Source organism: Typha latifolia, chromosome 13, assembly GCF_019914945.1.
Source record: "Typha latifolia isolate L0001 chromosome 13, TyphaL0001v2, whole genome shotgun sequence".
Lineage (NCBI taxonomy): Eukaryota > Viridiplantae > Streptophyta > Magnoliopsida > Poales > Typhaceae > Typha > Typha latifolia.
In genome coordinates, this window is record NC_133098.1 from 760,768 (window position 1) to 775,400 (window position 14,633).

The 14,633-nt window shown below is 38.1% G+C and overlaps 2 protein-coding genes, 2 long non-coding RNA genes and 2 other non-coding genes across 6 annotated transcripts; 2 read left to right on the forward strand and 4 right to left on the reverse strand.

Annotated features, from left to right (window-relative positions):
* Positions 1–36: 36 nt before the first annotated feature.
* Positions 37–1,970, reverse strand: LOC140800279 (uncharacterized). The gene is made up of 2 exons (XR_012111174.1): positions 1,209–1,970; positions 37–346 (listed from the first exon to the last, which is right to left on the reverse strand). It is a non-coding gene; the product is annotated as an uncharacterized lncRNA (long non-coding RNA).
* Positions 1,034–1,108, reverse strand: LOC140800538 (small nucleolar RNA R160). Its single transcript, XR_012111259.1, has one exon. It is a non-coding gene; the product is annotated as a small nucleolar RNA R160 (small nucleolar RNA).
* LOC140800537 (small nucleolar RNA R160) lies at positions 1,255–1,327 on the reverse strand. Its single transcript, XR_012111258.1, has one exon. It is a non-coding gene; the product is annotated as a small nucleolar RNA R160 (small nucleolar RNA).
* A 2,137-nt stretch (positions 1,971–4,107) lies between the features above and the next one.
* On the forward strand, positions 4,108–8,350 carry LOC140799761 (transcription factor bHLH49-like). The gene is made up of 9 exons (XM_073154218.1): positions 4,108–4,371; positions 4,549–4,701; positions 4,874–5,644; positions 5,756–5,980; positions 6,097–6,162; positions 6,244–6,312; positions 6,453–6,524; positions 6,696–6,890; positions 7,826–8,350. The coding sequence occupies exons 3-9, from the start codon at positions 4,901–4,903 to the stop codon at positions 7,931–7,933; spliced, it is 1,479 nt and encodes a 492-aa protein (XP_073010319.1). The 5' UTR covers positions 4,108–4,371; positions 4,549–4,701; positions 4,874–4,900; the 3' UTR covers positions 7,934–8,350.
* A 187-nt stretch (positions 8,351–8,537) lies between these two features.
* Positions 8,538–12,961, reverse strand: LOC140799762 (putative U-box domain-containing protein 42). Its single transcript, XM_073154219.1, has 3 exons — positions 11,958–12,961; positions 10,717–11,026; positions 8,538–10,416 (listed from the first exon to the last, which is right to left on the reverse strand). Exons 1-3 carry the CDS (start codon positions 12,948–12,950, stop codon positions 8,822–8,824), a joined length of 2,898 nt encoding a protein of 965 aa, XP_073010320.1. The 5' UTR covers positions 12,951–12,961; the 3' UTR covers positions 8,538–8,821.
* Positions 12,794–14,436, forward strand: LOC140799763 (uncharacterized). Its single transcript, XR_012111066.1, has 2 exons — positions 12,794–12,932; positions 14,082–14,436. It is a non-coding gene; the product is annotated as an uncharacterized lncRNA (long non-coding RNA).
* Positions 14,437–14,633: the final 197 nt, after the last annotated feature.

The window sequence follows — 14,633 nt, forward strand, 5'->3', positions numbered from 1 at the left end:
TCTCTAATTGAAAGAGCTATCGGTGCTACGAGTGGCTAAGAAAAAACAGAGACTTGATTTCAGTATCTTCGAAATGTTAAAAGGAACACTCGTAATTTCCCTTCTCCTAAGTTTAAGGACCAAAATAAAGTACATATATAGTCTCCTGTGGAATTAGGTTGTTCCTGAGGCCTCCAGTGCAGGTTTGCTCTGCTCTCTCACCACCAGATGACTGCAGAATATGGATCCAAGGCCTCCTATTAACTTCTTCCACATGCATCAACCTGCAGTCGAGTGTGTCTTAATGGCTATTTGCATTTCTTCTGAAAGAAAACATACTGCAGTGCCATCCTACTCCATCTCATCCCTTCAAAACATCAGAAAGTTTGCAGACCATAACTGATCTGAGGGAGCTCTTATACAATTCATTTTTTGTACAGCAGAAATCTACAAGATATCCAGTTTACTATATAGGAATGATTACAGCAATCACACTAGTATTAGCTTTCAGCAACTGGAATACATACATTGTTATTGAGTCAATGGATGCATACAAATGGCACGAAAAATGAATGCCACAAGAAACTTGGAAATCGCACTTAAAACATGATTTCAGAAATATGCCATGTCAAGTCTAATTAAAGCCACAAAGAAGATGTGTTTTCTGGGATGAGTATATCCACAGGAAACTACAAATTGCATCACTGGATGCCCCAATACAAGGAGGCTGGACAAGTGGACAAAGGAAATAACTGAAATACTCCAATGTAAGGGATACAAGCAGATATTGTGTGAGCTTGCACCAAGCAGAGTCAAGCAACAGCTGTCCTTCAGATCAAATGATCTAAGAACACACAGAACTTTGTCAATTAATGTGGCAACATCTGCTGCTAGTTCAAAATCAGGCAAACCAAATCTACAAATGGAGTTTTAAGATTTCAAAAGTTATCAATACATAATTTTAGTAGAGCTGAGGAATGCTGATAACTATGAAAATATCAAGACAATAACAACTTGAGATATACAATGGTCAACAGAGATCCAATTAGAAGAAAGCAATCAGAGAACTTTGAAGACCATAATGTGTTATCTACAGCAGTTTCAGCTAGGAGCATCTCAGCATTTTGCTTTGCAATAAATCATGTAGAGAACAAATGAATTTGATCTAATGCCAATTCAATTTTAAACCACTCAAGCAGAAGAGTGCCTCTAATCAGTCTAATACTCACATAAAAGAAAAGGTGAAATTGATCAAGGAATTAATCATCAGGAGAAAGCAATCAGAGAACTTTGAAGACCATGTGTTATCCACACCAAGTTTCAGATCAAGATATCTCATCATTTTGCTTTGCTAATTGCTACTACCAATCAATTGACAGAAAAAGAAAAATAAAGGAACAATAAAGTGGCAATTTTGACAAAAGAGATGACTTGAGGTAAAATACTTCTATCCCTGCAAGTGTGAAATCTCCTCTGGCAAAGCATCAATATTGCACCTGGATACCATTATCTCGCTGTTTCCTTGCTACCAATCTTCAAGTAGAAAGGGGCTAATGGTGCATACTATTGCAAAAAATGAATCAAAAGCAAATTATAATAAAGGAGTTGAGATAGAGTAGCCTTGTGGCATGGGTCTAAAATCATCCAGCAAAATTCTAATCTTTTTTCGAAAAAAACAAACTCCATAACAAATCAATCTCTAACACTAAATATAGAAATGAACTGGAATCAGCTCAACAAAGATACACAATTTGCAACAAGATGGAAGTTTTGGGCGAACCCTCCCTCTTCCTTCTCCACCAACTAGGGTTAGGGTTTTTAAAGCTAAAAGGTTCACACGATTTGGCACGGGCCGAGCCCAACTGGGCTGGACTGGCCCGCTAATTCCATAAACAACCTGCAAAAAAATTCCATGGGCTTGGATTCAACCTTCCCTCGTAAGCTTGAATTTTCCAAAATATCCTATTCACTGTTAGATTCTATTTCTCAAGATCAATATACAAGCTTGTAATAAAACAAACATACCTCAAACTATATACATGCAAGTTAAATTTTTACCGTCACACTAAGTGATACTCTCTCGGTATCAAACCAAACCAAACAAACGGCAAACTTTTAATGCATCAATCAACTCAAATTACAAGTACAATGATTGTATCCTCCTTGCCATTTTCATGTCATTTGATCTGAGCATCGAAGATCAATTGGCCATTGTCTCAAAGTTCTCATGCCTTATATGTTCTTCTAAGTAGATCCTAGTCCAATCCTGCTCAATTATTGTTCATCACCTCCCATTATAGGATTTGGGCCACATCTGTGATTGTAAAACTAGCAAGATCATAATGTTGGGCTTCTTCACATAGCTTGTTGTGCAAGAGATGTGATACATTGGCATTGGCATTGGCATAGCAAATAAACTTTATGGGACAGGGACATGACATTCCTAGTCCACTACATGTGATTTCTTCAAGGTTAAGAGAAAAAGTGGTAGATGCAATCCAAGAGCAACTTTTTGCAGTGAAAGGTAGGGACTCATATGAGCCTTGAGAGATCTCAAATCACCATCACCTCACCACTGCTTGCTTTCCATGGCCTTGGGTTAATTTAGCTTCCACCTTTACCAAAAGAAGTGTCATGCTAACTAATCTATTTAAATATGAACCACTTCCCCTAGTTATAACTAGCTTGTAACCATAGTGCTTGGAATGGAAGTTTTAACTTTCATTTTTTTTACATTTAAATTTAAATAGGGGTACCCCTTAAACCTAATTATATATATTTGTCTCCTAAATCACTAAGGGCTCCCAATTACTTTAAGAATGGGAACAATTTTATGAATAATTATTCTTATTTACTAGTACTATGAAATAAAATTGTAAAATTTACATTCAATATAATATAAAGTGGAGTAAAAGATGAGAAAATTAATTTTTTTTATAGAATTATAATAAATATATTTTGATTTGATATAAAGTAGATTGATACGATAAATATCATTGATAGTATTTATAAAATAAAAATATTTTACTTTCGAAATGAATCGAGAGGCTAAGATCAACCTGCACTGATCAACCCAGATGGAAACCTGTGGTCAAATTCAACAAGACTCCTTGTTTTTTGTTTTCCTAGTTAACATGATTTCATGGAGAGGGTGCAACTAATCTAAGGATTAAACAAAGCTTGAGTGGGGAAAAAGGGGGAGAAGGTGGTGTTTCTAACTTGCAAGGATTAAAGGGGAAAGGGATGGGGGGAGGTAAAGAAAGACACCTTGCAAGCCACACTTCATCAGTACAAAATCTCATTCTATCTTAGATCTTGTTGCTGCCCATGGTAAGCATGGCTCTAATAAAGTAAAGGTGAGACTTTTATTAATCTAAAGCTAGGTCTAACCAAGTGCAAGTCCCAATGCCAACTAATTATGACCATTGAGAACGAACATCTCGGTGTTATCAGTACAAATTAATTTTGATCCACTAATAAATTACTCTGGTAACATCACTGTTACAAAGACTTACAATAGAGGCTATTTGATTTCCAACCTAATTCTAGAGGTTGGCAGTTGGACTTCCCTTGGTATTTTAATAATTAACTTTCTAACACAAAGATGGCATGTTTAGCTATTTAAATCCATCACTCTTATAGGCTTTCAAAGTTAGGGGAAATGAACAAGCTTGCATGATGCTATTTATGCACACTTATTGCTGATCATAAATAGGGGACATGCCTAATTCACAATCATGGAATATATTTTGTGAGTGCATTATTGCATTTGTAGATTTAAGGGTAAGTAATCATGAAGTATAATTATTGATTACAAGGAACAAATATAATAATATTGTGAAAGTTGGCAATGTCAGATGCTAGCTCAATGCTTGTTAGACATTAATTAAAGTTGAACAGCATAATTAAAGAACCTTAAGCAAAGCTAAAAGGGAGATTAGGAGGGAGAAAAAAAAAGAATAATAAACTCCATTGCTTTTGAAGAAGTAGATGAGAGGAAGGGAGACTGGAAGTCTAATCATTCAATTGGTGGCCTTCTCTCTCATGCAGGCGTGGGTATAAATGCAAGCAACCTTTGCCTTTAGTTGGTCTCTTTCTCTCCCTTTCTCTCACTTCTAGCAGTTGTAGAGGAATTCGGAACCTTTTCTTCGTTTGCTCTCATTAGAGCATGAGAAAATAGGGAGCAAGTTCGCATTTTTCCAATTTGTTGGAAGGATTCTGAAGTGGGTTTCTTATATTTTTTGCAAATGTTTTCCCTGGACTGATTCTTGTGTTGGATATAGAGCTCTGGGCAAAGAGGAGAGGGGGAGTTGGGAGCCCTGGAAGGATCAAATATTGGCCTTTTGGGGTGTTTCAATTCTTGGATTTCGAGAAGAGTCTTGTGATCTAAGGGTGAGGTAATAAAATAGTCAAGTATTGCTTTTTTTTAATTGTTGGTACACTTTTCGTTATTCCAAGTCGGTGGACATCTGCTTTTAATATCTTAGCCTTCTTTGTTGTTTAATCCATCGAGAGCTCGATTCGTTGGCTTTGGATCTCAATTGGGTTGCGCTTTTATTGGTGGATTAGGTGAATTGGGTTTTGGAACTGGTTCTATATCCCTGTCCATTTCTCTTCTACCCGTGGGGAGTGGTGATTGATGTTATTGTCGAAAGTTACCGATCTCTGAAGTTAATAGTTTTGCTAGTCAAAAAGATCCCATCTTGGAGCTGTTTCTTGGAGGTGAATCAGTGTTTTCATCTGCTTCCTTTAATGTTGTTTGCATAGTATCCGCAGCTTTAGCACTCCCACATTCTGTTTGAAGTTTTGACACCTTTCTCTGGTTTCTGGATTGAGTGTTGTAGTAGAATCGGGATTTAATATAAAGGTATTGAGCTACGCTTGTTTGATCCAGTTTTTTTTTTGTTGGAGAGGAGTGGAGATGGAGATGAATGAGAATGATCGACGATTCGTCAATTTATCGACTAGTTTAAACACTGGTGACCCTTCGGGATCGCTTTCTCATGGAAGCCAGATGGATTCCTCCTCTTGCTCATCAGTTCCCATGGTAGATTCTTTCTCTACCAGCCTCTGGAACCCATCCTCACAAAACTTGGCTCTATGTGCAAACAATGTTCACATCACTTCGAAGGCCACCGTTGATTCCCCTGTTGGAAATCCAATTGCTGGACTTTCGAGATTCGACCCTTGTTGGAATCCTTCGTATCCATTATCGAAAGGTGGTGCTTTCTTACCAACTGGACCTGGGATGCTTCCTCCAAGTTTCTCTCATTTCCCGACTGATTCTGCTTTCATTGCGCGAGCTGCAAGGTATTCATGCTTCAATGGTGGCAGTGTCAGTGGCATCATCAATCCTTTTAGTACATCTGAATCCTTTGGTCCCTATTCGAGTGCATCAAAGGGTGTTGAGGGAGATATGAGCGAAATGAATGTTATTGAATGTTCTAAGAATGTTTCCTTGCCTCATGACCATGGGTCTAGCAGCAGGAGCCCAAAGGAAGAGAGAGAAATGAGGAATATACATGGTGTTGGTGCCTCGAACAATGAATGTGGTGAGCCTGAGTTCAGTGGAGGTGGCCAAGAAGAGGCACCTAATGTGGCTAGTGGACATGGTGACAATCCTTCGAAAGTGCCTTGTGCTAAGAAAAGGAAAAGACCCAACCAGGTAATCTATATATATATTTTTATCCGATCTACTCAATTGTTTTCTGTTGCTTCCTTCTTGTTTATCATCTATCATTCATAAATTGACATCACAAAGGATTCTACGTAAAAGGGAAATGAAATGGACCAAGTTCAAGGACCTCAACAATTGCCTGCTGAAGTGACAAACGAGACTATTGACACTGAGGACAATGGTGAACAAAGCAGCTCAGCTATTGCAACTGGCAAGCCACCTGGGAAGCAAGCCAAGGATAACTCGGATGCACCAAAGGAAGATTACATTCATGTAAGAGCGCGACGTGGCCAAGCAACTAACAGCCACAGCCTTGCAGAACGGGTATGGTTACTTCTACCATTAAGAACACCTATGTTTTTGTCAGGACAACATTTTATCCTGTAATTAAAAGAAGCAGATTAACTTTACGGGTTACACCAATTTTGTATGTAATGCAGCTGAGGAGGGAAAAAATTAGTGAACGAATGAAGTTTCTTCAAGACCTTGTTCCTGGTTGCAGTAAAGTAAGTCGTTTCGATGTCCTCTAGATTACTGATCAACTATATACATTTACTAATTTTATTTCTTCTGAATATGTAAGTTAGGTCACTGGAAAGGCAGTCATGCTGGATGAAATCATCAACTATGTTCAATCACTACAGCAACAGGTTGAGGTAGGCACTATTAAGTGAGAGCAGCCACTTGTTAATCGTTATCATGCACATAACTTCCTACAGCTTCTTACAGTTTATGGGGATAAGCTAATCAAAAGTTAGTATTGGGCCTTTAGCTTATCTTTTCTTTCTTTTGCCAGTTCTTATCAATGAAGCTTGCAGCTGTGAATCCAAGACTGGACTTTAACTTAGAGGGACTTCTTTCTAAAGATGTATGTAATATCAAGGGCTAATTATACTTGCATTATTGGGAGTTCAGTAACTTTCAAATGGCTTTTGTCATATTTTATTGATTATATTACTTAACTGATAAACGATTCTTGTCCTGAGTGATCAGTGGTCTTTGTTGGTTGGCTAATTTGCTCTCTATTCTCTCCCAACAGCTTCTTCACTCACGTGGTGGTCCTTCATCTGCCATTGGCTTCTTACCTGATATGATTCATCCTCAGCTACATCCATCTCAACAAGGTCTGCTTCAAGCTGGGATGTCTGGCATTGGAAACAGTTCTGATGCACTTAGAAGAGCAATAAATGCTCAGCTGACTACTAACAATGGATTCAAAGAATTTACACCGCAGGTTTTATAACTCTACTATATATCATTATTCACTACTTTGCTGCTTAACTACATCATACTCTTGTGCATATTGGAACAAGTGACGAGTTATACTGGCAATAAGCTGTACTGTTCTATTATGTATTGTTAGAGCCTTTGATGACTCTGAGAGAGTACCAGATGGTTTCATAATCAAGGATACAACCGTTTATCCTATCAAATTAGTTAATTCAGTGGAAAAAGGGGACTGCACATGAGGTTCACCAAATTAAGGAGACCAGAACATAGAAAGTCATTATACAATCTAATTCTCCGAATACTAACCAATTGAGCCTTGCCATAGATATACCCTGATTATATGTTAACTACGGTATGCAATTTTGGAAAGAAGTCTAGAGCCATGACACTCAAGTATTGCCAGCAGTTTTGAGAGTTAAATTAGATTCAGTTGCAGATCAATACCAGCAATGTGTTCGGACTATGTTTTCCAACAAGCATAGCCTGACTCTGTAGCTTCCTGACAGATGCGATTAGCTTATTGATCAACTAGTTGATAGTTAGTACTTCGATCTGGTAAACAGATGGAAGCAACAAAGATAGTCGGATCATATTTCTTCTCCTTCTTTGTAGAATGCCAACATTTGTAGATAAGTTAATACTGTAGTCTGAAATTGCGAGTCTAACTGGCAAAAAAATTGCTTAAAATTTCCATCTGCCTACTCCACCGTGTTGTTGGAAATCTCATGCATTAGGATTCATGTTGAAGTCCAGCATATAGTGATGTTGTCAAAGCAGTAAATGGGTACCTAAAATATAGACAACTTCACAAACAATATATTGTTAAAGGTTGTGATGCTTCAAACGAAATGATGTAATTTGCTTTTTTTAATAGCTTTCGCTTGTTTTCCTTTTGTGGTTTTCAACCCAAATTTATAGCTCTTTTCTTTGAATCATTAGCAGATGCCTAATGCATGGGATGCAGATTTCCACAATGTCATGCAAATGAATTATCCCCGTGCCAATGCTCAAGAAACTGGTAAATCTCACGATGGATTTCCCATTTGAAGCTAACTCTATATTTGGGTTCCTGGAAGATTAGACATACGGATTTCACTGAGCTACCAGGTCATACTGAAGTTGGGCTTCGCAGAAGTAAATCAATGCATGTTGAGATTATTGATGTTCAGTTTCGAAGAAGACAACAAGGATCACAGGAACAAGGATGCAGGGTACACGTGTGATATTTCCAGTGGAAGAAGATCCATTATTGTCTATCCAAATTATATCCTATGTATGGCTACTGTAGCATATTGCTTAGCAGGTTAGGAGTTGCTTCTTAACAAAGCCAGCTGCATTCGTTAATTGCATATTTTATTTAGGTTATTTATGCAAAAGAAACATGTATGGACATCAAATGTCTATTTCTCCTTTGAAGTTACAGTTATACAGAAAGACGTCGAGCAGTGAAAAGATTTCTCAAAAGATATGGATGGTTTGATTTTCAGCTTGAATATATCGTAAAATTTTCAGCTTAAAATCTTTCCAGATTCGGTTCATTCTTGTACTGTTGCAGATGAATTAATTACTGGCCTTTGATTTGAGTTGTGCAACTGTTTACTGGCTTTTGTGATATTATGTTTGCCACTAAATAGCACAAGTTCAAGAGTTAACTATTCATACTGATTGTTTTTTATCAATGATTGATCTGTTGAAGAATTATTTAGCAAAGGGGTCTGAGCATTTTCTCTCACATTCTTTCATTTCCCTCACACTTCTACACAAACTACACCTTAGATAAAAACTCAGCAATGTACACCTGGTGAAAAGAATACTGTTCGCAAACAAAAAAGGAAAAAAAAACTATAAATGATTTGATAGCGTGCCAACTGCCAACCAAGTACTACTGCAAGAAGCTGCAGAGGATTTTGCTTCCCACCCACTATTTCCACATACCTACATTGAAAGAATCCTAGAGTAATCTGGCATTTTGTTCAGATGCCTTAGTATGTTCTCTGCCACTTTCTTTGTGTTGGCATCTCCCCTGTGGAAAGCAGTGATTAATGCAGATGGCAGCACTCTGTCATTAGAGATCTCTCTCATTGAACTTTCCCCACCACTTAACAAGAACTTTTCAATGACCCAGAAAGACTTGTGGCAAACACCTTCATCTCTGTGCTCCCTCAGCACCCCCAATACATGCTTCACTGCATCCATCTCTGTGAACAACCCCACACTCTTCACCACATCCACCCTCTCATCCAGTAATGTGCAGAGAGCTGAAAGTGCTGCCTCCGCCACCTTAACATTCTCATGCTCCAGGCATCCCAGTAGCTTCTCCATGGCACCTGACTCCACTAGACAGAACGTGGTGGCTGAGGAGCAACCACCTCCATGGACTGGGCAGGGATGGAGGACCAGATCCCTCATCCTCTCTCTCTGTGAGCCTGAGAAGGCTTTGCCCAGGAAGCCCCCCTTCTTGGGCCGCTCCATCTCAGGTGGCCTTGAGAGGTCCATGGATTTAGATGACAGCTTCTCAAGTCCAACTGCTGCCAACCTCTGGACCTCATCACTCCCTGCAGTCCTCATCAGTAGCTTGGTGAACACGGAAGTTAGGTCCTGCTCTATAGCAATTTTTAGTATATTTGGGTCATTGAGGGTACTGGTGAGTCTCACCAGAATGCCCACCAGACCGTCAAGGTAGGGCCTTGAGAACCTGCTTGTTCTTGTTTCACCTTTCTGGATCTGTTCTATTCTGTTTAGAATTGTGGGTATTGTGCCTTGTCGTACAAGGGCTAGATTGAGTGTCACAATCTGGTGAGGGAGTTGTGCTAATAGATTCACTGCTACTGCATGCTTTTCTGCAATCCGGTTGGGATCGAAATTGTTGATTAGGTTTCCGGGCTGACCCTGGCTCTTGCATAGCCCTTCTGCTATTGTGTGGCCAATGTTGGATGATAGTACTATTAGTAGTTTCATGGAAACAATGTTGAGTTCCTCCAATGGAGAGTTCAAGAATTCGATGATCGTTTGGCTCACTTCGGTCTCTCTAATAACTGACAGAACAGTCGCTAAAGGTTTTGGCAGTTTAGCTAGAGAGAGCAACATTCTGATGAGGTTCATGTTGAGCTTGTCGGTTGTGGCATATTTGAGCATATGGGCCATGTTGTAGATGGAGTAATGGGAGGAAATTGTGTGGCCGTGATTGTTCACATGAAGTGTTTCAGGATCGATACTGGATTCAAGTATGTTGGCTAGAACTGCTGAGGACTCTTCCTTGGATCCCATGGGTTCATCGTTTATTCTGCGAGTGAACATCTCCTCTATCATGATGGGTACCAGGCCGACATCCACGAGGTTCTTGCTATTTTGCTGGTGGGCTGAGATCTGGAGTAGAACACTGAATGCTGCCTTGCGAACCATGGTGTTTCCGCTGTGTATCATTTTTACCAGAGTCTCTGAGGCACTCTCTGCTATCTTCTTCTTCATGTCTGGCTCTAAAACAAGCTCACCAAGGTAAGTTACCATCTTCATTTGCATCTCTTCCGAACCTGTTTTCAGATGTTAATGTAAATGACTTGTTAGAGACTATATTGCACAATTATATCCTATAAGAATTGGTAACATAATTTTGAAATGTAAATGTATCATAGTCTTCATTGTTTCTCTATCTGCTTCCTGAAATTCTGAACCAAGTTTGCATTGCAGAAAAACATGTCAACCATCATGTCTGAGAACATGTCACATTTGAATATATCAGTTCAAATAGATTTCCTTCTCATAGTTACATGGTATTGTGCTGGATCCAATTTATACTGGAATTGCATTAGGAATTAAGATGGGACATTTACCTTTAACAAGATGGTTCAGAAGGGGATCTAAGAAGCCGTTTTCTGCCATGTACTTGATATTCTTAGAGCATTTCTCCAAGTTCTTTAGAGTTTCTCCTGCTTTCTCAGCAGCAAATGGATCAGCAGACTCATTGAATTTCATTGTTGTCAGCATCAATATACCCCCAGGAATAGATCCTATATCTTCTAATAGTAGATCTGATTTTGAAAGCTCTAACAAGAAAGAAACAGCTGCATGCCTTTCTGAAGAATTACTATTTGACAAGATTTTGATTGTTCTCATGATGCTTTTAGTTTTTGCAATGATTTCCTGTACACCATAAAATGCTGATGAGACAGTGTAAAATAAATCTTCTGGATGCTTTTTTAAGAGATATAGAATTACATAGAAGATCTCTCTGTGCACCGTCTTCTTTATCTGCTCATTTTATTTCTTTTGGCTGTGTTGATGTTTTATTTTCATATCAATGTATGAATATGCACCATTAAGTAATACATACATATTTAATATTACTTCATCTAACTCGGCTACATGATTGTCTGTAACATCACTGCAGGAACTTTGAGTTTTACTGCTATTAATGGGGGGTGATACATATATGGCATGAACTTTCTCTATAACTCCCGTTATACAATACCCCATATGCGCCAAATTACCTGAAATTTTTTATTATGTCACTCCTATCAGACTGACGGGCCATTTCCTTATTTGAGAAACCAATATAGTGTTTAACTGTCTCGGTTCGTGTGGAGAAGCTGAACTATTCGATGGTTTAGAGGAACTTCTGAAAAGTTCCTAATTACCAGCTTCCTCTCTTTCTTGTTAGCCTATTTCTCTTTCACTATAAGACTTTTTCAGTTCTTCAGATGGATAAATCACTTTGTTATGATGAATTAACAGGTTTGACTAGTCGTGAAAGTATAGTTGCCGGGATTCAAGACAGGAAAATAATTTCTCCATCAAAACTGAGATTTTCCTTCTTGTACTAATAACGATATGCTTAACCAAATAGATATATTCAAAAATGAAAATTTCTCTGTCAATTACTTTCCTGTTTATATTAGTGAGCAAGTTGATGCTCGATCAAATGAGTATCTTCAAAAATGTGAACCTCCTATGTTAAAATCTTATATATATGTGTGGTTGTCATTCTTTTAATATGTTGAGATTTAACAAGGCTGAATTTGCATAAAATAATCATGTTCATAATAGAAATAGAAGCCTGTGAGGAAAGTCTAACCTTTCCTTCTTCATCCTCAACCAATAAGCATAATACCTCAAGTGCTCCACACCTTACTATCTCCTTCTTGTCTTCCAAAAAATGCGTAAGAAGTTTTGTAATTCCGATGGTGTGCATCTGTACCTTGTTGTATCTACTTCGGCAAAGGACTTTGAGGTCCTGTATTGCATCAAGTACCATGGCCTCTGAGGTTGCCAACGACAGAGCAGTACGAGCAATCCTCACTCTGGTTGCTTCATTTCTTTCTATCCATTCTGTGATTATGGTTCTTAGTGCAATGTTGGTGTGTAGAACTTTACTCTGTAGCTTCATCCCAGTAGATGGACAGACTAAAGCTTCGGAACCATCTTCAAACTTCGCAAACCACTCAGTAATATCTTTTCTTTCATATGTTGTGCCACTTTCTATGGTCACTGGGTCATCCATTATTCTTTTAGTCAGTGGACAGAAAAAAGCCTCATATAAAGGTTCTACATATTCCGCCAACTGTGGAAGCACGCCGCATGGTTCTCCACCATTTTCATTCACATTGTCATGCATTCCTGTCAGGAAATCTGCAAGGTATGGCACATCATCACACCATAACCTGCGTCCTTGAGATTTCACATTATAAGTTTGAACTGATCTAGTTCCTGTTTCTGCATACTCGTGATTTTGGAATGTGGATACTGGTAGTTGATTAAGGTCCATACTAATGTTCTTAATCAATTCCTCCAACTTCCGAATAATGCTTTTAAGCTCATCATCCATAATTGATTGCGATCCACTATTGCATTTTACCACAAGAAGATCGACATTGGTAATTAAAGATTGTAGAACCTGTGTTCCACCTGTAGGGCATTGTTGAGTCATTTGCAACTCCACTGTGGCTGGGGATAACTGATGGGGGTTTGTTCCCAACTCCGGGAGGTTCTGTTGTTCAGTAACCTCAGCAACTACTGGAGGAATGGCCTCCGAGACAGAAACTGTGACTTGGTAAGAATTTTCCTCCATCTCTAGCTTCTCTTAGCTGAAAAGAAATGCAAAAAACGTACTTCTTTAAATGGGCCGGTCAGATTTATAAAATTAAATGTTAGTATGAGCACATAGTTCATGAAATGAAATTATACAATTAATCAAACCATGTTGCTCTGTAATTACGTAGCATGATATTAAATTCATTTTCAACTGACAAATGCAAGAATAAATATAAAGAGTGATGGAATTATGTCTACTACCTGGATTCTTTATTTAATATCCTGTAATAATGAAGGCTTAGCAACTGCATTCAACTGAAATAATGTAAATGAGGAGGTTCAAATCATGATTTCAGTTTCAGCTGAAACAGTCTGTGAATCAGTGTTTAGGTTATGTTCTGGATGGAAACTATTCACCTGAGGTTTCTGGTCTGAATCCTAAAATAGGATTCTTAACACTCTCAGTCTGGATGTTTTGCATCTCTCCTTTTATTTTATAAGACTGCTGCGTAAAGTTACACCCATCTTGGATTACCTTGGCTGGCAAGGGAGAAATTGAATAACAGAGTAAGATAGTAATTGAATATGGAACTATGCACATGAAATACGTAACCCATATCTATAGAGTAAAGAAGTCTCTGATTTCGTGATTTTGTTTGTGCACCAGTTCTCTCTGGTGCATGACTTGATAGAAGGTCCTAAAATGTTAAATTTTTTATTATAATGCTATGGGTTTTGACAGGAAACTAGTCTACGAATATTGTTAATGATTTTGTGCTCACAACCATACTGAATATGCAAACATGAAACGTCATTGATGATGAATATGAAATCGATTGTTTTAATGAATGATATGAACTCCAAATCATGGAAAGTGTAGCTCAACAGGCATATTTGACTATATCTTTGTTAACCTATGACGTATAGATCAACTTTCTGATGAACACAGACAACGAAAACAATGGTCCATCATAATTATCCTCAAAGAAGCAGCATCTCAAGAATTCAATGGCCATTTAACATGTTATTTGATCTTAATTCACATAGGACTCCATACTAGGAAAACTGCTCCTCTATCTAATGTCTGGAAACTATAGTTTCAGTTGAATTTAAGTCATCTCAATACTTTCTCATCCTTTTCATGCTGAAATTTCGATGCTCATTTCAGGCCTACAATTTATGCTCACCTTACGATACATCAATACATGACTGTGACAGAAAATTAATAAGTGCAAGACAAGAACAGAAGTTTGAGAACGCAAACCAAGATCCAGAATCTCCTGCTGAAGGTTCCCCCTTCCCCCTGAAGAAGAAATGGCAGAATGGTTCACTTTCCCAACATTAATTCTGTTCTTCAGATGAATCATAAAATGGAAGTCCTTGTTGAATCAGTCAAATAGATTTCTTTTCTCTATTCTATTTAGGTGTTGAGAAAGCTTATTCATATCTATTGAGAATAAAGTATGAGCTGATGACTTTTTTTAATGTTAAATAATGGCTCCATAGCTTTAAATTGTCTACAAGATATCTGTATCCAGAAATTTAACTATGATTGTGCTGAAGCATTCAACACAAGAAAACCATTGTACAACTGGAGGTATCTTTCATACTTGTATAATCATATATCTCCAATTTATGGCTCACAACAATTCTTTTAACTTGAAAAAAATATGAACTGGAATTGCCTGGCCATTCTGATTAGTTTACTTATAAAAGCAGA

Coding starts and splice junctions, on each gene's coding strand:
- LOC140799761 (XM_073154218.1), top strand. CDS start 4,901: ATGGAGATGAATGAGAATGATCGACGATTCGTCAATTTATCGACTAGT. Junction 5,645..5,755: donor AAAGGAAAAGACCCAACCAG/GTAATCTATATA, acceptor TCTACGTAAAAG/GGAAATGAAATGGACCAAGT. Junction 6,525..6,695: donor AGGGACTTCTTTCTAAAGAT/GTATGTAATATC, acceptor CTCTCCCAACAG/CTTCTTCACTCACGTGGTGG.
- LOC140799762 (XM_073154219.1), bottom strand. CDS start 12,950: ATGGAGGAAAATTCTTACCAAGTCACAGTTTCTGTCTCGGAGGCCATT. Junction 11,027..11,957: donor TTGAGGATGAAGAAGGAAAG/GTTAGACTTTCC, acceptor TATGGTGTACAG/GAAATCATTGCAAAAACTAA. Junction 10,417..10,716: donor TCTGAACCATCTTGTTAAAG/GTAAATGTCCCA, acceptor ATCTGAAAACAG/GTTCGGAAGAGATGCAAATG.